General features: G+C 36.2%; 1 protein-coding gene across 1 annotated transcript; it reads left to right on the top strand.

Annotated features, from left to right (window-relative positions):
• The first annotated feature begins 853 nt into the window (after positions 1–853).
• On the top strand, positions 854–25,324 carry LOC114364390 (carbonic anhydrase 1). The gene is given in 6 exon segments (XM_028320533.1): positions 854–1,111; positions 16,551–16,742; positions 18,201–18,418; positions 22,750–22,817; positions 22,819–22,969; positions 23,952–25,324. Coding segments are annotated over 6 exon segments (789 nt in total). The 5' UTR covers positions 854–1,080; the 3' UTR covers positions 24,081–25,324.
• Positions 25,325–26,290: the final 966 nt, after the last annotated feature.

The raw sequence follows: 26,290 nt of genomic DNA, 5'->3' as shown, positions 1-26,290 counted from the left end.
TTTTATTTTCAGTGACATTGAAAAATTATTTCTATTTTTAGCTCCTATATTATTTTAAAATAACGTATGGCACACTACTTAAAGAGATCATTCGGCCTATACCGCCAGTTAAAAAAAATTAACGCGTTGGTGTGTCTATTAGTCTCGAATCATATAAAAGAATTCAACGCAAATCAGGCTCGTCCGCGATTATGACGAAAAATTTTATTATAATATTTTAACAAACGTTGTCTTTTCAGGGTTTAAACTTTTCAGGATTTCCAATGAAACTGGATTTTGTAATTTTTATCTGAGGATTTAATTAAACTTACATAGTATTTAAAATTTAGACAAAAGATACCTTCTACGTTATGACAAATGACCGATTAGCTTAAACTTAAACGCATAAACTTAGTCTTCTCGTACCTACGTACGAGTAGTTGGTAGGCAAGTAGTGTTGCCATACAAATTTAAATTTAATACAAAAAAATAAAATGAAAATTCGGGTATTGTTCATGGAACTCGCATGAGCGATTCCGATTCGATATTAAATTAAATAATAATTTTAGCTATTAAAAAATTTAGATATTATTTAAAAGAATTTTTAAAATGCAATTCGACTAGGTTAATTAAGTTAGAGTGCACGAAGAATGCAGTGGACTGTGGATCTACCTACCAGTTTCATTTAGGCTACAATACTTATCTTATTCGCCCGTTATAAAGCAATACTTTCGTTAGCAATTAATCTACGATTAATGACGTCGGCATAGCTGGTGAGTAAATAATGCAATTTACTGGTAGAAAGCCATGCAGTAGAGGGGCTTAACGTGTGATCCGCGAACCGCGCGGGTCTGCGCGCGCGCAGTGGGCCGGCGGAGAGCGCGCGAGCGGCAGTCCTCATCCCGCGCCACCGCCCGCGCCCGCGCCCGCGCCCGCTCCGCGCGCCGCGCCGCTGCTGACCCCGGTATATAGCGCCGCCGCCGCCGGCACTCGCACGCAGTCACGAACCCGCGATCTTCCGTGCACTCGCGAGACACGCGCTCACCGACCACTACAGATACTACACTTACATTTAACAGTGAAAGCGGTTTATCAGTGACAATGGAAGACTGGGGATACACCTGTGAAAACGGTGAGTTCAGTGTTCATTGCGCGGCTGACGCCTGAGCGGCACTTATCCTCATGGACCGGTTTGTTTACTTATATGTTTACATCGGCGCACGTGACCCCGAGACCGAGTCAATAAAATTCAAGTTTTTTGCGAACGATTATTTTATCATCAAGGAACAGCTACGAAAATCACCATCAAAGTCAAGTAATTTTCGAAGTTTTTTTTATGTCAAAACTACAACATTTACATTTACGTAGGTAGTAATTAACAATGAAAATATTCTAATGACGTATCCATGTACATTCATAAATTTTCAGTTACGTATACATAACACTTCAGCGTTTTGTTTCATGAATTAGTCACTCTTATCAGTAGTAACAAAACTGTCAACTATACACCTGTTGTCTTTACATAGTTTAATGTATGAATGAATTACTATTTTATTGTAAATATAAATAACACATTTTCAAAACATAGAAAATTTCTGAAAAAACTAAATCAAAATTGTTGTAACTACAAATGTCCAAAAACGATCAAGAAATGTATTTGAATAGTTACAGTTACAAATAAATCGTTCGATTATGAAGAAGCAAAATAGCTATCATTATCTACGGTTAATTAAGTAAGTAGGTACTAAGAACACTTAATTGCAATTATTAAGAATTCTACGATGAGATATTGATGCAAGCAAAGGCAAGAATGAATGGAGCCGTATATAAGGCAATGAGTTATTTTAAAATGTACTTAGGTACAATACAATACTTCAAAATGCATTTGAGATAATAAGAGAAGTCTTTTAATTACCGCTTATCCCATCCACTACTATGCAAAATATAAATAACACGCTTTTATGATCCTGATAAGGTAATAATGAGCCATAAACTACACTGTATTTCCACGTAGAAACAAAGATGCTTTACTTAAATTAATAAAATGAAACCCCTTCTAGATAAACATTTTATCATTGAGAGTTCGACTAAGAAATGTAAATATTAAAAGTGTCAATTAGCTAAATACTTAGCGGTTTTAACAAACAAACTCGAAATGTATCTAAGTAGGTAATGTGTCAAGTTTAAAATGGTGCCAACAAGTGTAGAGTGTAGTGTAGTGTTACCCAAAATTCTTTCAGCCTACCTAGGCTGAAAGAATTTTGGGTAAGACAACCTAGCTAGGGACGCTTAATGTTAAATATGTCGTTAATATCTTGAAAATGTGTCTATCTGTTCAGGTAGGACAATAACAATAGTTGACAAAAAAATTAAAACAGACTCCAAAAAACCTGCACTAAAAAAATACATACAGCCGAACATATAACCTCCTCCTTTTTTGAAGTCGGTTAAAAATGGATAATAATAATGTAATTGACATTCTAAGCATTGAATGTCAGTTATTCGAAAAAAATAAATAAAAGAAACTACCTTACCTACTAACATAAATAGTTAAACATATTATATCCTACTTATTTTGAACATAGCTATGCTTATAGACTTATTTTCATAGAATTACTGAACAAGTCCTACCTACCTAGTCAAGCAAATTCTGTAACGACTTAATGATCTAATTAAAAAAAAATGACAACCAAAGCTTTTGAAAAATGAAGGTTTTTGTGATTTAAAAATACGAGATGACTAATGTTAATGTATAATACAATACGTACATAGAAAATTTGAATAATTGCAGTCAGGCTGGTCACTTTAACGTCCGAACAAGACAATCAGTGTCTAATGACGGCCGTAAACGTATGCATTAGTGACAGCTTAGAGTCATCCTTATTATTCGAGTGACCATATTCGTTATGTTAAAAATACATTTCTGAATAAAAATAATGTTTCAAACAACTGACGCACCAATGCAAATGGTGTTTCTAAAGCTAAGTTAAATACAAATTATAAATTTTGTACTCGTAATATAACTTAAGACAACTGGGCCTAACGGGTAAAAAAGGTTTAAAAACAATAAAATGCCCATGATGCCATGCCATTTCATGTCCTCTACGAAAAATACGAAAATGTTCAGGCTACCACTTATATTCCATTTGCCTCAAAGTAATTTTAATTCGGTTTTGTACCTACTCCAGATAGCGACCACTTGGCCAAGCTATGAAAAGTAAATGGACATAAAGGGGCATTGAAATGGTTTTTATCAGTCGACACTATTCACACCAAAAACTAATCACTGTCCCCTGATGCCTGCCTGTTTGATAAATCAAAAGGTCTAAGACTAAAAGTCTCCATGGTCGTTAGATTGTTTAAATATTGCTTAATGTGGAATGTTTTTCATTAGTTAATGTAATAGAATATTAAATACTTCTGTTTCGTGTTGATACGAGTATGTTGAACTCGTACTCGTCATTAAAATGTCATGAATTATCATTATTAAATGAGATGAATCGATGATACGTAAAGTAGTTAGTTACAGCTTCTTTGCAAGGAGTTCAACTGACCCAATGCAATGCCCTCTGATAAATACAGTTACCGGTACTAAAAATAAATGACGATAAACTGGAATCACTGTGCACATCCTAAAGGGCCAGTGGCCTCCACTCAATAAGGACTTTGTCAAAAAATTACAATGTTGTTCGCATTTAACTGAAAGAACAAAATTAAACTGAATGCCGAATGTTGTATATAAACTTGAAAGTCTTGAAACCGACTGAAGCGACAGGTTATAACGAACTCAAATTCTTCTGAGTCAATATATTTTTAAGCAGTATTTTCCCTGAAAATGTTATCAGTTCATCACAACACTCAACTTGCTCGTAAACTTTAAATTAGCATGTGCAAGCGACCATCCAGTTCTTTTTCCTTAAAACGTGCATTTATGTCGTTTAACGTTACGACTGCAAGTAATATTCGTAACAAATGTCTACATGTCAGTCCACAAACAATAAAATCTGTAGTTTCATTATATGCAGGCACTAAAAACTTATTTACACTTACTAAAGTAAGTTTTAAAATGTTTTATTTACACAAAGAATATTGACATGAACCAAGGTTCGGATATACGGTAGGTATTTAGGAAAGTCTGTTGTAAAGACAAATGTAACCAAATTCCTAGAGTTAAATATAGAGAGTTTGAGGATCGCATTCTGAAAATGTCTGTAAAAAACTCAGCCAGGTCCATTTTATAAACTCTAATTAATATTTTAATGAAGGCGCTGTACTAATAGCCTACCACAGCTATGTTGCCTCAATACCTACTTAGATATGGATTATTTTTTGGGGCATTTCGTCTAATATCCCTATTAGTAGAGCACAAAAACGCTTCATTAGATTTATTTTGATTAATCATAATAATTTGCATGCTTCGTCTGTTACAATAAATTACTGAAAAATACAAAAACAAATATGCAAGAAGAAGTATGTCCTTTAGCAAGATACGATATGTATTGACGAAATATATGTATAGGTACGTATTATGTTATTATAGAATGAAAATGAATACATGTTTAATACATTTTTCCTCCCCAAAACACTCAGCCCAATCCATCTCCTCAAGTAGGTATGTTATGAAGAGCCTCCATTTAAGAAATGATATTGTCTACACGTGCCCCACAGCTTTGTTTTCCATAAAAAGAAAACACAGTTACTAAGTCTACCAATTAAATTATTTTCCATTATCGTCGAAACAAGGAGACCGTTACTATAAATGTAAGATTAAAGTATATTTTCTAAGGAGATTCAGGATCAGTGAAATGTGACCTGAAAACTAAAATGAAACCTATTGAGTTTACTAAAAGATGTTGAGCTCTTTTCCTTACCAATTAATAATGAATGCAATCTAAAGATCCTTTACACTAGTTTTGAATAATATATTCGTTCATCTTGATTGGCCACTCTAATGACTCAAGATTGTTTAGAGCTAAATATTTGTTTGTAAACCTAGCCTGAAACTAAAGAAGCCTAACGTTAAACAATACTGCTAAGTACACCTACTGCACGCAGGAATGCACTATCTGTGTGAAAATGACGGCGACAATTGCCCTTAATAAGATTCCGGTCTCGTGATGAGAAACATGTAGTATCACTTGATTCCAGTTAAGAATCTGAAGAACAATAAAAGTTTTGAATGACCATATAGATAGGGTATGGTTTCCTTGTGCAATTGGTGAGGATATTGCTGAGAGGGAAATCCCATCTCTTACAAACAAGGTACATTAATTATCGAAAGTTCTTTTTCCTATAATTAAAACTGAGTTTATCTAAGTGAAGTAGGGTCTAAAAACAGTCCCAGAGGTTTTGTTGGAGGCAAAACTTTTCAAAACTATTTTTTTAAACCCAAGTGAATCTGCACGCAAACGTAGTCTGTGTTTAACTCATTGAAGCTGCAAATTATTAACAAGTAGATATTAGTCAAACGGAAATTGAGAATTTAAACTGTAAGCTGCTCTCATGAAAATAACTCACATTTGCAGCCCAAATATTTACGCCAAACGCCACTCAACACGTAACGCTTATAGATTTGTTTTGAAAATAGTAGTTACAACTAAATTTTGTTTACTATTCTTCTAAATAAAATACAGCAATCGATTGTAACTGTAACTATTACTTACCCACTGTATTTAGACGAACCATATCGGTCCCTTCAATTAGACGTGATCTGCCGCTGTCATGTCGCCTGTCTTATCTAAGTACATGAGTAAATTCTTCAATGAGCGTTCCTCGATTAATGTCTCTGTAAATCTCTACAGGAATGACCAAGTACAAATAAATAAATTGATCAATACATCGGTAAAGTACCGGATCCAAAAGCAAAAAACAGTAAGATCGAAGATATTTATGTACTAATAGCTTCGTTAGACGCATACAATACAAAATGCGTTATTCTTGATGTTGCACAGTTCGCGTGTAGATAATAGTAGGTTGTTATTGTTATGGGTCAGTACTATAGGCCAGTAATGAATGAGACATACACGCGGAGGCGGACCCGTTACCTCTAAAAACACAAATTACTTTTAGGACGACGACTTCCGTTCCGGTAAGTTAAGATTCAAAGTCAAGTACAGTCAGGTGACCGTGCGCTTGAAAGGGTGGAACGATACAGTCAGTGACAAGGTCACTGTGGTCACACACCAGCGGCCAGATAGACTTTTACCGTGTTATCGAGTAATTACAAGTTAATAAGACTTTATTTAAAAGTTACACGGAGTATTGTATTGTAACACAGGACGTATCTCCGTAGCCTTAGCCTTATAATATGTAAAATTTCCCGTAATAATACTTATTCTGAAATGCAGCCTAACGTCTCGTGTCATGTCACCACAACCGCAAGTCAGGTTCACCGCACCACTTAATTGGCGTCAGCACCTTCTCAACCAATATTTACTTACTAGTTGTTTCCCGGTTCGTAAGTCGAATACCAATCTTTAAAATGACGGGATGTTTCCACAAATATTCAGGCAAATCTTAGATTACCTACCAAATAAACTTTTATAAAAAACGTAGATACCTAAGTAATATTGATTTTGGTAGCGCGTAAACAAATCCAGTAAGTCAGTAAGGACAACGGATTTATAACGACTTTCCCTGCTCGCTCTACCTACACTCGACTCTCACCAGCTTGAGTAGCGTGGTAGTGAGGAAAGATCAGCTCATACGGAGTAAATAATGGCACTACATAATAATATGAAAGTTACAAAAACATTCTACTAATAAGGTTCGTTTCAGCCAAATGACGTCCACTGCTAGACAAAGGCCTCCCCCAAGGTTTTCCACAATGAACGGTCCTGCGCTGCCCGCATCCAGGCTCTTCCCGCAACCTTTACCAGATCGTCGGTCCACCTAGTAGGAGGCCTGCCCACGCTACGTCTTCCAGCCCGTGGTCGCCACTCGAGAACTTTCCTGCCCCAATCTCTACTTCATCGTCATCATGGCCATCGTCTCTACTAATAAGGTATCGGCCCTTTAACTTCAGCTCTCAAAAATACATCGTTTAAAAAACATATCCTGTTTTAAGAGATTAAGTGTAAACAATGAACAATTAACTGTTAAACCGCGTGGGTGCGCCTGCGTCGGGAGCCGGCCTCGACCGTGCTCGCTTCGCTTCAGAAAGGAGGAAGGTTAAATCGCTGCTCAAACAATCCGATAATGTTTTCTCTGAACGCTGTCACTGCAGTCGCAAAATAAGGAAATAATAAATGGCCATTATTCTTGTCAGTACAACAAGCCTGAATAAATCGTTCGATGTCGGAAGTGGAAACGGTCAAGGGTGGGCTTTACTTTACATATTAACGACGATGCAAGTTCCGACTCCGAAATCAAATCAGTGAAAGATTGAGCAGGATATTAAGTAATACATAATGTGATAGTTAATCAATTCCAAAAATCGTTTACAGTTATGTAAATGAGACAGGATTCTTGGAAAGAACTGATCTCTCCGTTTACCTATCCTCGTTTATCCTCCGATCTCTAAAATTATAAATTTTTCCTTGTACCATCAGTCACCTTCTCACCACAAAGACAACCAGTCTAGATTCCTACAGTGCACGTTTGCCTTAAATGTAAGGAGCTTTTGAGTATTCACTCAAAAGCTTTTAAGTGTCTGCATTTGCTAATAGATTGTCATTATTTACCTTCAATTTTATTTCCCAGTTAGAACGCAGTTTCACAGTTACTTTAAAGGTCACCTGTTAGATGCTGTAATTAAGTATTTGCATTGTCACGGCTTTGATATGTGTTATTATGTTTTGATATGCATTTATGTAGGCACTGTATAATGCACGGAGCAGATTCTCGACAAGTCTTTGTCTCTAGACAACTTACGATCTTCCTTATGATTTACCTATGTTAATAAAACACAGTAGATTATTTTGTTATCTGTACTACGATTAATATAAAAAGGAAAGTTTTGATTGTTTGTTTGTTTGTATTGAATAAGCTCCAAAACTTTTAGACCGATTTGAAAAATTCCTTCACCAATGGAATCCTACATTATTTCTGATGAACATTGGCGGTACGATCAGCTAGTTTTCTGCAAATCAAAGATATGATTTTTAAAATAGCACATTAAAAACCACACTCTGAACTAGGGCACTGTAATATCATTATTTAAATAAAAGTGGATAAAATAAATCTGTCCGCGATAAACAAGACCGCGGCTCGAGGTCACCGGCTCAATTCAGGCGATTCGCAACGCGGCAGCTTCAATCCTACACAGGGTTCACTTTTTATCAATCAAACACCGAGCGAGACTAATTAAATGGTTATTTATTATGATAAAGGTAACCTTAGGTATCTTCGAAAATTTAAAATACTTGCGTAGCTCTCAGCGTACTTATATTTTGTGGTACTTTGCATTGACAAAGGAAAGTAAAGGTGAAAACTGTGTATTCTCCTTATTCGTATTATTTACTTTTAATATTGTGGATACCGTTTAAAAATGTCGGAATCGGATTCCATATTAACAAAAGTTCACAACTCTACAACCAATAAACCAGCTTAATTAACGTCGACAAATGAAATGAAAAAGTATTAACGTACCTACATAAAAATAGGTTTTAATTTTACCTCTTATCTTCGATTTTCTGTGAAAATAAATAACACAGAAACTGACCGCTAATTGGTAGATAAAAATAAACTATCATCTGCCTCAATCAAATACTTTTAACTTGGCGCATTTATAGAGCATGAAACAAGGATCGTATAAACTTTACACCAAGGATGGTATTGGTTTATACAGTTTATCTCTTTACGANACGATGGATGGACATCTTTGGTAGGACATGATGTGATTTTAAAATTGAACACAGCGATCATTGCAATTTAAGCAATTTTCCACTTAAGGAAACAACTTAGGAACCAGAGAGTTGAGATACCTATCTACCGACCCCTATGCTCACGAAGTAGCCGCATGACCGTCCGCTGAACCTTTCAATTGATTGAATTGCTGATGCGGACTTAATGCGCCATTCACACGACGGACTCATATGAAACCGATATTGTTTTTGGCGACAGCTCCGCCGAATAATAAATAATACCAATCATACACGTCCGGGCGTCTGAACGGCCTCAATTGATGACATATTTACCGTTTCCTATTTGTATTTTATAGACACCCGACCGCATAATGATCAACGTATTATTTGCAGATCGTTTGAAAGTCAATAAATTAAGTACTTTTACTTAAAAGTTAATTACTTTTTGATCAGATGTAACTAACTCGTTATATTTTTTACTTTAGTTTATCATCGAGTTACTTTCACTTACAATTTATTAATTAATAATTAAAAATGTTAAATGAAGATATTATCTTCGCTTGCTTGTCTCAAAACGATAGTATGAAACTTTAAACAAAAAATAAAATTGGAAACGCGCATGTTCCACTTTCAAAAATAAAACGAATGGCAATCTGAGCTATATATGAACACAATGACGTCACTGATCAATTTGTTTTTTAGTACACGTAAAATCCATGAAGAGTAATCTTTAGCGGATTGCTTACACAAGCTTACACAGTAATGAACGCTAAACAAGCGCCGCAGGTTAAAAGCGCCGACATCAAAAGAGCTCTTTAAAGTTTTATGTCTAACTTCGCTATTTTGACCTGAAATAGCCTGAAATGCATTTTTTTTTGTTAAAGCTTAAATAAAACAATTTAGCTAAACAACAGCACTCAAGAAAACCATTTAGGACTTAGAAAGTTCGATAGGAATTGAATTTTTGAAAATATTTTTGAAAAGATTGCTGCTGAAATAAGAACATAGACGGCTATCCAGACATTACAGTTAAGTTTACTCGTATGTTATGTTTCTACACAACTTCTGAAAATGATTGATGCCGAAAAGCATAATTTTCCTGAAAAAGAGTATTTTTGAGTGATGCTAATAAATCCAAATCCACCCGGGCGGAGCCGCAGGCAAGGCAACTGTTTGTAATATTTTTGTAGCGACTTTGTAACAACCGTACTGTGGATTTATCGTAATTACTTTAAGCGGTCCGTTTCAGAGCTACATCCACAGCAAGTCGTTCCATTGTTCTACTGCTGTATAAATAATCATGAGTATGACAAAATCGCGGCCACTTTATGCAAATGAGCCCATCCGACTGACGAGGTGTCGAATCTACTTTTCAACTCTGTGTAACTTACAACTCCTTATCTAAAATCTATATTATCCAAGAGGATACATCTATCTTACAGGTATTTCTGAAGGATCCTTGACCATTATTGTACCTTACATTTGAAGATGATCAAGGTTGGACTAAGACCGGTTTTTCAATCTCCGTTTTCAAATCTCAGTTACATATAGGGTTTCTGCTCGAGCCTTCTCGAACTCGAGAAAACTCGAGAAATTTGGCATCATTCGAGACGAGAAAAAAATTGCCGGAGCTCGAGAATTCTCGAGTTTCGATTTTGAAGCTTTAATACTATTGAAAGCCTGTTTTCTTAGACAAAAGTAAGTTTTTGATTATAATAATAAATAAATAAATAAAAACGTTTATTTGAACCAAAAGTTACATTATGCATGTATTACTATGCAAAAGTTACAAAAAGTGTCATGATAATCGGGGGTCCCATGACTACTAAACTAGGTTACAACCTGTATCTTAGTAGCCAGTGATTCCTCAACTAAGATTTAAATACAATGACTTGGTCCGATTGGTTAGTCTTTTAAAACAAAACCAAAACTTATAAACAAGAAAAAGAAGACTTAAATTTAGTAAAACAGGGTTACATAACAATTAGAGTACAAACGAATGAACGTGTTATTGTGTGAGAGTGAGTGTGTGAGAGTGAGTGAGTGAGTGAGAGTGAGTGAGTGAAATTATCAGTGTGTAAGTGAGTGAGGTGTGCAAGTCTGTGCTGAGTGGTAAGGTGGCATCTGCATAACCTGATCCTATGTAAGAAGCGATTCGGTTTCATTATAGTCTAACGAAAGAAGAAATAATTTNGGGTATCTTTGTTCAACAATTACGTCGAAACTAATAGACGTAGACTAATAAATTTACATTCGTTTTGTAGAATAGCTCAAATACTAATAATACAATGCAAATAAAACATACCTTAACGACCTGGTTTTTCTTGTGTTGGAAAATAACTGAAAAAGAAGTGAAAAAAGTCATGTTTTTTTCTAATTAAATCCATTCTTACTCCCTTAAAATGTATGAAACTTGTATCTGTTTTCTACTTCTGCTAATAGATAATTTTATTGGCTATCGCGTGATATAAAATATTTGCTTATTAATGTTAAGCTACCCACGCTTTCACTTGTTTTTGAAGGAAAAGGTGAAAACTAAAAATTAAAAACTTAAATCGATGTAATTTTTCGAGAAATGGGTCAGGCCCCAAATTTGAAGTATTTTCATCGATAAAATTGTCCATAGATTACGCCCTTAAAGTTTGATCACTACAAGCCCGGACACACTGTATAACAATTAAATCGAACACCAGACCATTCTTAAGCGGCCCCGAGACGATCAATCGCGATTGTCAATTTTACGTGATTGACAATTGACATTGATCGTTTACAAAAGGCATTGAAGAGATTGTCAATTGAATTTACGTGATTGAAGCAAATTGATGATAATTTCAATTGAAGCTCAATTGACAGGTGCCATTGAAGCTATTATTGATCGTTTAGCTGAGCGATTGACAATCGTTTCCGTCAATTGGAATAGGGTATTTGACACCACCAATCAATTGACGTACTTTTTAAAACTGTCAAAACGACACTCTCCCATAGATTTTGTACGGCAATACTAGCATGTGACGTCACAATTAGGGTTTCTGCTCGAGCCTTCTCGAACTCGAGAAAACTCGAGAAATTTGGCATCATTCGAGACGAGAAAAAAATTGCCGGAGCTCGAGAATTCTCGAGTTTCGATTTTGAAGCTTTAATACTATTGAAAGCCTGTTTTCTTAGACAAAAGTAAGTTTTTGATTATTTAATAGGTTAACGTTGCTTTTAGACTGGCCTAGTCAATCCTTTTTTAACTGATTTGATTTGCAAGTAATGATCTCAATCGAAACTAAGTAATAATGTTTACCTACGAGTATGCTATACCTATTTATTATGCCTATGTTTAACTATGACTGATTTAAAGACCGAAAAATTTGTTAACTGTCTGTTAGGTTAGGTACTAAAGTTTATTCAAATCGTTATCCTTAAGAAATTCAAAAATGTATTAAATTTTTTTTAAGAAAAAAAACTATTTGTCGTAATTTTGCTATTGTTTGCGGACTTGTGTTTTTTGGAAAACAAGTGATTCAATAAATTGTAGCTCCAGATTTTTTATTATTATTTATCCTTAAAGTACACGCGACTTTATGACTTTTGTTCCTTTAGTTAATAACTAAGATAAGATTATTAGTTAATATTAATTATGAAAGAAGATTTAATTTTTTGTTTGTTTCCTTACTTACTAAGTGATACTAAATTCTAATATTGATTGTTGTGCATTCAAGTAGGTGTATTAGATTAAAAAACCTGTGTTTTTATTAAATTTCAACCGATTTCAACAGTTTTAATTAAAAGACTCGAGACCCGAGAAAACTCGAGACTTTGGCCTCGAGAATTCCCGAAACTCGAGAAAAAAAATAGGTCGAGAAATCAGAAACCCTAGTTACATACAGTTTCATACATATTGTGCATTAATTAATGTACCTACTGATGGCAGACAATGAAGCATCTCTTATGGATTATGATTACTATGACTGTAAACATGTCAACTGTTTAGTCGTAGGTATTGCTCGTGCCGCTTTTTTATACTGAGTGGTTTCACTTTCCACAGCCTTAACTGTACCAAAAGTACCTACGCGTCGTCCCGTCATTTGTTGGGCCGTCCCGTCTTTTAATTGAAAACAACATAGTGTTTAATTTATGTAAATGCTTTAGGTTTACGGTTTATGTAATGATTTGTACAGCTACTTCGATTTTTCTAAAAATCCCTGTTGAATAGAGAAAATTCTAAGAACATGATTAATTAACAATTTTCCGGAAACTTCAAAAATATCCACAGATTTGTCGTCTTAAAAATATTGTCCATCAAGCGGTAGATCCAGCTGTTCGTTCGTTCGTTCGTTTCAGCCAAATGACGTCCACTGCTGGACAAAGGCCTCCTCCAAGGCTTTCCACAATGCACGGTCCTGCGCTGCCCGCATCCAGGCTCTTCCCGCGACCTTTACGAGATCGTCGGTCCACCTAGTAGGAGGCCTGCCCACGCTACGTCTTCCAGCCCGTGGTCGCCACTCGAGAACTTTTCTGCCCCAACGGCCATCGTCTCTACGAGCTATGTGCCCCGCCCACTGCCACTTGGTTTTAGCAATTCTGCGAGCTATGTCGGTCACTTTGGTTCTCCTGCGGATCTCCTCATTTCTGATTCGATCACGCAGGGAAACTCCAAGCATGGCCCGCTCCATCGCCCTTTGGGTGACCTTGAGCCTTCTTATGAGGCCCATAGTAAGCGTCCACGTTTCGGATCCATAAATCAACACTGGCAGCACACACTGCTCGAAGACTTTTGTCTTGAGACACTGCGGTATTTCGGACGTGAGTATATTGCGTAGCTTCCCGAACGCTGCCCAGCCGAGTTGGATTCGACGATTGACCTCTTTCTCGAAGTTGGCCCTACCTAACTGGACTGTTTGTCCCAGGTATACATAATTGTCAACAGCTTCGAGTGTAGAGTCTCCAACCTTCAAAGGAGTGGGTGCGACACGGTTATTAGACATGATTTTTGTTTTGTCCATGTTCATTTTGAGATCCAGCTGATAAGATTATAATGAATGACATTAACAAACATTTGGAAATTGTCCTGAAAAAATATTGTTATACGCATGAATAACATTTTCTAATAAATTAATCAACTGAGAAAATTACCTTACATTGTACGAATTTAAAAGAACCTCTACGATTAGGGGTCTTATTAATATTATAAGTTATCGCGTATTTCCATAGACACCCTATACATTGTAGGCTACTTATCTCAAATAATAACAATAGGCACAGAACCTATTCATATTTATCTAAATAAAAACACGTGGTGAAAAAAAGGCCCACATTCTAACCTTGAGATAGTACTTTTTATCACTCAAGTAATTTGTTCACGTGGTAAAATTTTACTGACATTGTTTACATCGTTCTACTGGATATACGGTTTGTTGTGGGTATCATANCTTACACAATAATGAACGCTAAACAAGCGCCGCAGGTTAAAAGCGCCGACATCAAAAGAGCTCTTTAAAGTTTTACGTCTAACTTCGCTATTTTGACCTGAAATAGCCTGAAATGCATTTTTTTTTTGTTAAAGCTTAAATAAACAATTAAGCTAAACAACAGCACTCAAGAAAACCGTTTAGGACTTAGAAGGTTCGATAGGAATGGGATTTTTAAAAATATTTAAATATACTGAAATAAGAACATAGACAGCTATCCAGACATTACTGTTAAGTTTACTCGTATGTTATGTTTCTACATAACTTCTGAAAACGAAGCATTGAAGCTGAAAAGCATTATTTTCCTGAAAAAGAGTATTTTTGAGGGATAATAAATCCAAATCCACCCGGGCGGAGCCGCAGGCAAAGGCAAGTTTTTGTAATACTTTTGTAGCGGCTTTGTAACAACCGTACTGTGGATTTATCGTAATTACTTTAAGCGGTCCGTTTCAGAGCAACATCCACAACAAGTCGTTCCATTGTTTCACTGCTGTATAAATAATCATGAGTATGACAAAATCGCGGCCACTTTATGCAAATGAGCCCATCCGACTGACGAGGTGTCGACTCTACTTTTCAACTCTGTACCTCTAGTAGGAAAAACTTTCCATGAAAAATTAAACAGCGCCCCCTATATTATAGCCGCCCTAGGGGGCGCTGTTTAATTTTTCATACAAAATTTTTCGATGACACTTTGAATACGCAACGAAACGAACTCGAAAGTATTTCGTACTAGAGGTACTGTTTAACTTACAACTCCTTAAACTAAAATCTATATCCAAGAGGACGCATCTATCTTACAGATATGTCTGAAGGATCCCTGACCATTATTATACCTTACATTTGAAGATGATCAAGGTTGGACTAAGACCGGTTTTTCGCACTAGCACGCAAATCCTTACATACAGTTTCATACAATCATATTGTGCATTAATTAATGTACTGATGGCAGACAATGAAGCATATCTTATGGATTTATGATTACTATGACTGTAAACATGTCAACTGTTCTTTATGAATAGTCGTAGTTATTGCTCGAGCCGCTTTTTTATACTGAGTGGTTTCACTTTCAACCGCCTTAACTGTACCAAAAGTATGCATGGTCCCGTCATTTGTTGGACCACTTTTAATTGAAAACAACATAGTGTTTAATTTATGTAAATATTTTAGGTATACGGTTTATGTAATTATTTGTACAGCTACTTCGATTTTTCTAAAAATCCCTGTTGAATAGAGAAAATTTTAAGAACATGCTTAATTAAGTAGTAACTATAACAAGGCCAAACAATTTTCCGGAAACTTCAAAAGTATCCACAGATTTGTTGTCTTAAAATATTGTCCATCAAGCGGTAGAGGCAGCTGATAAGATTATAATGAATGACATTTACAAACATTTAGAAATTGTCCTGAAAAAATATTATTATACGCATGAATAACATTTTTTTAATGAATCATCAACTAAGAAAATTACCTTACATTGTAGGTACGAATTCATAATAACCTCTACGATTAGGTGCCTTATGCCTTATCTAAGTTGGCGCGTATTTCCATAGACTCGCCCTTTACATTGTAGGCTACTTATCTCATCAAATAGTAACAATAGGCACAGAACCTATTCATATTTATCTAAATAAAAACACGTGGTGAAAAAAGGCCCACATTCTAACCTTGAGATAGTACTTTTTATCACTCAAGTAAATTATTCACGTGGTAAAATTTACTGACATTGTTTACATCGTTCTACTGGATATCTTACGGTTTGTTATGGGTCGGTATATTTATTTTTTGAGCCCACTCAAAGTCTATCAGTTTACTTGTATTTACTCGTAGAAATAACTCTATAATTCTAGTTTAAAATAAAATTGCCCCCATTGTTGCGTAAAAACAAACTAATGCATGTGTTTGAATGAATGTAGAGTCAGTACCTATTTTGTTGATTGTTGTCTGTCCACGGTATGTCATTGTAAAATTGTATAGGATTGTCTAATCTAAGGAAATGGCTTCGCTGATTTTAGTGATCACTAGTCCGAATCGATACTATGCCTTTTGTCGTATGCTAGTGAGTGACCAATTTACCTAAGAAGAAACGTTTTTTATATGGAGTTACTTCTCTCTGTAAAAGGATTCGATTTTCGGAGCGATCAAAAATGCCACTTGTTTAGAGCCCCAGTTGTTGTTTGTTGAGTAGATGTCTAATATAACTCTAATAAAACCAGAAGAAACAATATACAATTACAACAATGCTTCATCAAATGCTTGATCGTGAAAGTTTACGGACAATAGTTCAAATTGAAAATATTTTCTTTTGCAGGTCCAGCGACATGGATAGAGAAGTTTCCAGAGGCGCGCGGTGCCCGCCAGAGCCCCGTGGACATCGTGACGTCACGATGCAGCAGCAGCGGCTGCGCAGGCCCTCTCTGCTGGCGCTACTCCGTCAACCACACGCGCTCCGTCGTCAACCCCGGCTATTGCTGGCGTGTCGATGAAAATGGATACGATTCTGGTAAGTTAACATAATGTTAAAAACAGCATTGTTGTGTTCCGGCAGTTAGAGGTAAGATAGCCAGTTCCTCCGTGGTTGAGGATTCCGGGTGAAGCTCGCTTCCACCTTCGGCCTGATCATCACTTACCATCAGGTGAGATACAGGCCAAGAGCTTCCTCGTTGTGGATAAAAAAATTAACAAAACAAGAGTCACTACCTATGCTAAATAACCGTAACACTTAAATTTGTAGAATCAAGGCAGACTGAAAATAAAATTCAAATACGATATCGCAAATCATTCTAAAAACTGTAAAATAATAAACCAGTAGATACCTACTACTATTAACAACCTATTCATAGATAAAAGGTACTTTAATTAAGTCTATAAAATCTACGAATGTATCTGAGACTGACACCTTGTAACTTATTGATTTATTCAAGTCCCTTTGTATCTAACAGCATTAAATACAGTAGCTACAGTACATAATACATAATGCGACTGCAAGCGGAAGTTGTAGGTCCTCGCTGTTAGTAATACGAGCCAATTTGCATTTCCATCGATCCAGACGGTCCCCTCGCGGTGACTCACAGCACAGCTCTCCCGGTGTCAAATGCGACGCGCGAACCCATTGCTATTGCTTTAGATTCCCAAACAAACCGAAAAGTTTTTAAGCATTTTCAGGAATCAAACATCCATCGAAGAATCTAACATCGAATCTAATCCTCATATAAAACGCTCTCAAAAGGGAAGATGATGAAGACGGAGAATTTTCAACCGACTTCAAAAAAGGAGGAGGTTCTCAATTCGACCCGTATGTTTTTTTTTTTTTTTTTTTTCTATGTTTGTTACGCGATAACTCCGCCAATTATGAACCGATTTGAACAAATCTTTTTTCGGCGTATAGGTAATACCTCAAGGGTGGTCCCATTTAAATTTAATAATAGAAAAAACAACCCCCAAGGGTGGAAAATTGGGGATGAACTTTTTTATACGCAATATCTCCGCCGATTATAAATCAATTTGAACGATTATTTTTTTGTTGAATAGGTATTATCAAAAGGGTGGTTTCATGCGAATTTGAAGAAAATATTTCACCCCCAAGGGTGGAAAATTGGGGATGAACTTTTTTATACGCAATATTTTTAATTTTTAGTATTTTTTTGTGTTCACGCATTTGAAGTCGGTTTTATTTTTTTAAAAAGTTATTTTATAATCATATCATATTTTTATAACTAAAAGCAGGCTTTACTAACCTATGGATCAACTGTAGTCTGATTAATAAAATATTCGAATTTGAATTTACGAGTAGGTAACTAGGTATGATGACTGATTTTTTTTTCAGTCAAAGCACTCTGGAAAATCTTGAAAAAGCAAGAAATGGTCTTTTTCGGATAGCTTTTATTACACAGCCCTCAATCTTCTGCAGCTTTACTAAATTACTGAATTTGAAGATAACGAATTTGCTCTGTCATTGCAGAACTGCGCGGAGGTCCCTTGGGTTCGGACGTGTACAAACTGCAGCAGTGGCACTGCCACTGGGGCGCGGTGAACGGCGAGGGCTCCGAGCACACGGTGGACGGACGCTCCTTCTCCGGCGAGCTGCATCTGGTGCACTGGAACACCAGCAAGTACAACAGCTTCGCCGAAGCCGCGGGGCAGACTGACGGCCTGGCTGTATTGGGAGTTTTGCTGATGGTAAGCTAGCGTTTTTCGTGGCATATTGTATGCACGGCAGCAACGACAGCAAGTTAGACTATACATTATGTGTTTGATAGAAAATAGCACTCATTACATTTAAGCTTATGCATACACACAGTAATGTTGAGGTAGAAGAAGGATTTTCTTTTCATGAAACTGCTAAACATAGAGATCAAAACGTCATAGATACCAACCAACGGTTACGACAGGTATGGGAAAGTGATCATTTATATTTTGGATCATAATAAGGAAAGTCACTTCTTATTTCAGCTAGTGCAGTCACCCCAAATGAAAGTTAACAAATAAAACCATCTAAACAAGGAATGGTTGAAAACGGACACAATTAGTTACTGTTATTTTTTATACATATCAGGCACCCACTTATTTTCTCTTCCTGCGATTTCGGTTAACAATTTTATAGAAAGGCGCCTAGAAAAATTACTTCCTTTCAACCAATTCTGTGTTCCAACGACGAAAAGACGAAAATGTACGCTACGTTACGTTAACAACTATACAGTATAGACATTATGCTAAATTACAGACATGATAATGCCATACGCGATTCTATTCTAATACTTTAATAGGTAGTTGGATAAACACTACCTACTCATCTATAAAATTACGTAATCAAACAGTCTTAGCTATTATGACGATGACTTGAATTTGCTTCTGAAGAGGTTTATGGTTTGAAACGTTTTTTACCTCAGCGAGTTTTTAACGCCGCTGTGCGACCTATAGTGACCGCATGACGCAAACCGAACGAGCGATGGGATGATTGAGAGTTTCCGTCATATGTACAATAAATTGCACGCTCTGTGTACCTACCATGAGTTTACGTTAGGTGTGCTCGCTAGCGAATACGTCAAAAATCTCTATGAAGCATTTGTTTCTTGAAAGTAGCCGCTAGGGGCGCTGCAGAATATGTCATACAATTAATGTCATTTTTTTACGCAGTCGCTAGCGAGCACACCTAACGTAAACTCATGGTAAGCACACTGTTCCAAAGCGAACACAAACATTATTTCGTTCAGGCACCGCACAGCACAGGTCGACAAGTTGGGATAATTACAGCGTGCTAAACTAAATCGCTCTCTCGACTTCCGAGCGCTACTTTCTCTCGCGACTCGATTGGACATCGTCAGCGGTAGACTAGAATATTTGTTGTGCGCGAGTATATTAAAATAAATAAGTACTTATTACTTATGAAAGTAATATAAATGTAAAATAAAAGGAAAATAACTAGTATTATATTTAATTATAAATCTATGCCAATAGACACTACCGCAGCTAGATTAATCACCTAAGTTACCAATGTAAGCGGATAAACCCGAACTTATAAAATGTTTTTCCTTTAAGCAAAATCTATACTAATATTATAAAGCTGAAGAGTTTGTTTGTTTGTTTGTTTGTTTGGTTGAACGCGCTAATCTCAGGAACCACTGGACCGATTTGAAAAATTCTTTTTGTGTTGGATAGCCCGTTAGTTCCTGAAGGCTTTAGGCTATTTATCATCACGCTAAGACCAATAGGAGCGGAGCACCAATCAAAAATACTTCAAATCAGTGAATTTTTTCCTTTTGAGAGCTGACGCTGCGTAAACGGTTAAAGTTTCGCAAAAATCATGTATGACAGGATTGTTCCCCTTTAAAAGTTCTTTAAAAAAGTCCGCGGTAGCATATGTCTATCTTTTAAGGTTGGCTCATAGTAACCATTTTTATGCAAAAAAAAACTGTTTTAAAATAATTCATTATTTGCGAAGGTGTTTTTATAAACATGATATTAATCCTTATCCAAATAAATAAATTATTCACCACAAGTATTTAATTTTAAACATTCTTGCCCTTTACACCATTNGCTCTGTTCCAAAGCGAACACAAACATTATTTCGTTCAGGCACAGCACAGGTCGACAAGTTGGGATAATTACAGCGTGCTAAACTAAATCGCTCTCTCGACTTCCGAGCGCTACTTTCTCTCGCGACTCGATTGGACATCGTCAGCGGTAGACTAGAATATTTGTTGTGCGCGAGTATATTAAAATAAATAAGTACTTATTACTTATGAAAGTAATATAAATCCCAACTAATATTATAAATGCGAAAGTAACTCTGTCTGTCTGTCTGTCTGTCTGTCTGTCTGTCTGTCTGTTACGCTTTCCCGCTTAAACCTCGCAACCGATTTTGATGAAATTTGGCATAGAGATAGTTTGAGTCCCGGGAAAGAACATAGGATAGTTTTTATCCCGGTTTTTGAAACAGGGACGCGCGCGATAAAGTTTTTCTGTGACAGACAAAATTCCACGGGGGCGAAGCCGCGGGCGGAAAGCTAGTGTAAAATAAAAGGAAAATAACTAGTATTATATTTAATTAGAAATCTATGCCAATACGACACTACCGCAGCTAGATTAATCACCTAAGTTACCAATGTAAGCGGATAAACCCGAACTTATAAAATGTTTTTCCTTTAAGCAAAATCAACTATACGCAGCTATAAGTGGTATATATAGTATTAGGCTAAAAGTATAACATATCATTTCTTTCATAAAACTGTAAACTGTAAAACTGTTAACTCGGGTCTAAAGTGCATTCTCGGACACCACAGAAGTCTAAAGGGCTTATTATAAGCTGAGACAATATTCACCGACTGAATCTTATTATTCGTTATAGCAATATCTAGATAAGTTTACAGTTGTTTAGCAAATACCAAAACTGTTTTGGGGGATTAAAGTGAACTATACGTGCATGATGTTGAGAAAGACGTTGATACTCGTNAAACTTGGTACAATTATTCTTCATACTCCTGGGCAGGTTATAGTATACTTAGGAATTCCCACGGGAACGGGAATTAGCGGGAAAATCCTTTTGTATGAAAAATCTAAACCGCTTAAGTTAGACGCTTGAAATTTGGCATGCAGGTACCTTATTAAACGTAAAGCTTAGTTACAACAGGATATTGCAAAATTCCCACGGGAACGGGAGTTACCGGGAAAAAACATTTGTATGAAAAAATCTAAACCGCGTAAGATAGATGAAGGGGGTAAAACGGGATCCACGCGTACGAAGTCGCGGGCGGCCGCTAGTTCATAAAATATAAGAAAAAAATATTTTCATGTTTATTTAACCTGATTTTTATATTTTAAAAGTATTCAAACATTTAGATAATAACGTTAAAACATTTAAAAATAATCGTTTGAGAACGTTTTCGACTTCTCCACGGTCGAAGTCGCGGGCAAAAGCTATTTGTAAAATAATTAGACTAAATTATTAAAAGTGCCTACCCAAAGTCATAATTCCACGCGGACGAAGTCGCGGGCACAGCTAGTCAACTATACGCAGCTATAAGTGGTATATAAAGTATTAGGCTAAAAGTATAACATATCATTTCTTTCATAAAACTGTAAACTGTAAAACTGTTAACTCGGATCTAAAGGGCATTCTCGGACACCACAGATGTCTAAAGGGCTTATTATAATGCTGAGACAATATTCACCGACTGAATCTTATTATTCGTTATAGCAATATCTAGATAAGTTTACGAGTGTTGTACAGATCCCAGTAACTTTGTTAAGCGATCACGTCACCGAAGCCGTGCAACTTGGAAGTCAATCCCTTTAGGTACTCTTACCTTTACGTGCATACCTAGCACTTAATACCTGTATTTATACGCATGAATAAACACTAGCTAGGTGCTTCATTCGCTTCCTAGATTGCCTAGGTAATGTTCAGCAATGATTCCGTAAAATATACAAAATGGATTTGTATTAGGCAGAGTTTAGCCATTTTATCTATATATCTATGTCTATCTATATCAGCCTTTAGGGCAGTGGTTCTTAATCGGTGGTCCGCGAACCACTGGTGGTCCCTGGAGACATTCCAAGTGGTCCACGAAGTGTACTTGCACACCTTGGTTAAAACCACTTTTAACTGATTTTTGCAGGCAAACTGGTTTTGACCGATTATGAGGTGGTCCCTGACAAGACAGAAATTTGGTAAAATGGTCCCTCATGACTTAAAGGTTAAGAACCACAGCTTTAGGGGGTTCGCCTTCAAACATAGGCCTCCTCTTCAACACTCCACCGACTTACCCTGACCCTAGTCACTTTTACTCCAGCTTGCTGCCGGATGTCGTCTGTCCACCGTTTAGGCGGTCTTCCCCTCTCCTGCCGCGGGTGTTGTTGCGGGGTCTTTCTGGCGATCTTGGTTCATCCGTGCAATGTTTCCTGTGTTAGGTGTGCCATTAAGTTTTAATAAATCTTTTGATCATTTCATAACCTCTCTAATTCTTCCTCTTATCAATAATTAATATTAATTATCAATTTTGTAATTCCAGGTTGGCTCAAAACACGAGGAACTAGACAAAGTAGTCCGGCTATTGCCGTACATCCAGCACAAGGGCGACAGTGACGATGTCGGAGCCGCTCGACCCGGCCAGGCTGCTGCCCGCGCGCACGGCCTACTGGACCTACCCCGGCTCGCTCACCACGCCGCCCTGCACCGAGTCCGTCACCTGGATACTCTTCAAGGACCCCGTGCAGGTGTCCGCTGAGCAGGTCAGTTTGAAACCGCTTTAAAGCTTCACTCAGGATATAGAGACACAAATAATTCCTTATGCTAACTTTTCATATATTTAAACAACAGAATGAATAACATTATAATCGATTCACATAAAGCCTAGATAGATACTAATAGATAGTAAGCGCACAAAAAGTGAGGCAACTTTTTGTGGACCATTCTTGTCCACTTGAAACTTGAAGCTTTATTGTTTTAATTAAAAGTCTTATTTTAAATAGTACTTAATAACATTTTATTACGATACATGTGGATAAAAATCTCAGATTTTCGAAAAAATCGCCTTTTTAGACATTTTTAACAATATTTTGACAGTAATGACATAAGATTTTTGCCTCACTTTTGACGAAACGACAGTATGAAATGAAGTCTATCCATCTAGGCTTTATCTTAGATCCTTAGACAAACGAATCTACAATAGGATTTTTTAAGGAAGGAAAAACACCGCCGTTTTTCGATTTCGTGTACGATTTGGTTTCCTTTTCGTCTGTGACTCTACATTATTTTAAACTTTATTAAAAAGGATAATCTATGGCTTAGGCGAAACAACAAGTCTGCGTGAAGACCGGTTTCCGATGCGCAAACAAAACAACGGATACGCACCGCATGTTCCACTTTAAATGCTTTCCAAAACACGCCATTTGAATGAGCCTATTTGTTTAATGTTGCATAGAGCTATAGAAATCACATTGTGATTTCATTTTTGTGCTCAGCTATGAGGATAAAAAGTATGAGAGTCTCATCTCTCAACAATAATCTATTAATCTATCATAGACATAATTTAATTCCGGTGTAGGCTATAGAGATTAATTGGAAGAACAGGGAATCTATAATTTCTTACATAGATATGAAGTGTTTTTGATCACACATGAGACTTTACATGGATGATGTCCCGAGCAGTAGGCCTCAGCTACCATCCCTCGTGCAATTATCAGATGAAAAGAACATAATGTCATATTTCAGTTGGCCCTGATGCGCAAGCTGCGTTGCGGCGAGGCGTCGTGCGGCGAGGAGGCCATGGAGCTGCTGCACAACTACCGGCCGACGCTGCCGCTCGGCAACCGCGAGCTGCGCGACTACGGCGGCAACTAACGGCCACCACCAGGCCCTGCGCATACCATGCATATGCGACCCACGTGTCAACAAGGCCCGCGCCCCTAGGTACAACCAAATGGTCAGCAACATTAGTAGCGCTATACACACTTTACATTCGTCTGGTTTTGTTGCTGATTAAATCTCAGGCTGCAGCCGTTTTAGGTTGTGTGTGTGTACCTATTCCAAAAGTTTGAAAATAATTATAGTTCTGCACAGAACGACCAATGTGCCTGCATTTTTACTTATTACGTGAGTGCACAGTTCAATGGAATCCTAGGTATTTTGATAAGGTAATTCAATTGTGCCTCTAATCAGTACATACGATAAATGTAGAGAATATAAAATAATGAATTTTTAATAAGTAGTTGTATAGTTTTACTTATTACCAAATGTAAGTAATATTACTTTTATGATAAAACTAATGTTACATTGACCTAATACGTATGTGAATAATAATGTTATTTTATTAATGAAATCGAATATAATATTCATTTATCAGTTTTTCAGACCAAAAATACATTTAATTTTAAATTAAATTAACCCGTTATCGTGTCTATGCGTACCTACAATGCTGATTATGATTATTAACTTACTGTTATGATTTTATTTTACTGTTAAAACGGACAAACTCATTCAGTACGAGTATGATAGTTTCGAGAATGACGCCATAAAGGTCCTTCTAAAGTGGCCTAGCTTGATTTTATTTAGATCTCGGTCTAGTAGTTACGTATTATCTATAATAGGGTGGTTTATATTCACAGCCCATAGTATTTTATAATAAACCTACACATCTTCCATTAGTTCATTTAGTACATTCAAAGCATAATAATTTATCTAACCTTCATACCCTACTAATAATGGTCCTAGCTAAATTTTTCTAAAGAATCGATTAATCAGACTAAGTAAGTGCTAGAAAAATGGCCACAATATTTCGGCAACTAAGTACCTACTTAGGTAGTGACAACGTAAAAGGTTAATTAAATTCCTCCTTTCTTACTTTTCTTTCGAAGCTTTCTGATTTTTCTGTTCTTCATTCTTATTTTTGATCTGTATTTACACTTAGATCTGTGTACGCATACATATACATATTATAAGCATTTAATTTACAAACGCCTATTGATAGGTAGCTGTTATACAGATGTATACTAATAATAAACCAACATCGGCTTTCCGTTTCTAATAGCTAAAATATTTATTAGAATTTACATGCATAATTAAATGCAAGTACCTTGTGCCTCGAATGTAAATGCCTCAGTTACATTAACTGTGTCGTTATAATATATTATAAGATAATATTTAATCATAAATATGATATTTTTAATTAAGTATACCATTATCAATTATTATAATCATGTACCTACCATTAAATATCATGAACAATGTTATGCTGTATTACAGTGTTCACTAATAAATGTGTATTTTAAATACCAAAGCTTTTTAATTTCCTATTGTATTTTTCATTAAGCTCACATAATGTGTTTGTACTTGCAGGAAAATTATAGAAAACAACTCTGATAAAGCTCAATTTGCGGAAACTGCTTCTGTAAGCAATATAATACAGGGTGGAAACGTTAAGTGATCTCACTCGATTATTTCTAAACTATACAGGGTGTTAGGTAAATGGGTATATGAGCCGACACTAGCCCATGTTAACATGGTCATATAAATGGTATGGTGAAGTCAGAAAATTGATATCTTCATTTTAACTACATACCTATTTTAATTTTCATACAAATCGGATTTTGTAAAATTTATTTTGTATGAAAATCAAAATAATTAAAATGAAGATATCAAATTTCTGACTTCACCATACCATTTATATGCCTATGTTAACATGGGCTAGTGTCGGCTCATATACCCATTTACCTAACACCCTGTATATACAAGATATTAAAAAACTGGAGACAAATCCTGAAAGTGCTTCATGGGCTCTTTCAAACGGTACCAATAATAGGTTACAGAATAAACTGGATCTATCTGAAAATTCAATGTTTCCAGCTTCCATACTAAATGTTTGCCAGACACACATTATCAGAAGTGTATTTTTTTATTTAATAATAAACTCTTAAAATAAACACGTAAATTGTATTCTTATTTAAAATTATTCCTGGAAAACATTGGTTTTAGGCTTTACCTTCTATAATATTGTCAAACTAAATGTATGGAAGAAGGAAACATTGAATTTTTGGATAGATCCAGTTTATTCT

This window comes from Ostrinia furnacalis, unplaced genomic scaffold (assembly GCF_004193835.3).
Source record: "Ostrinia furnacalis isolate ACB-3 unplaced genomic scaffold, ASM419383v2 OfSCF7395, whole genome shotgun sequence".
Lineage (NCBI taxonomy): Eukaryota > Metazoa > Arthropoda > Insecta > Lepidoptera > Crambidae > Ostrinia > Ostrinia furnacalis.
The sequence above is the reverse complement of the archived record's forward strand: the minus strand, read 5'-3'. Positions and strand labels throughout refer to the sequence as shown.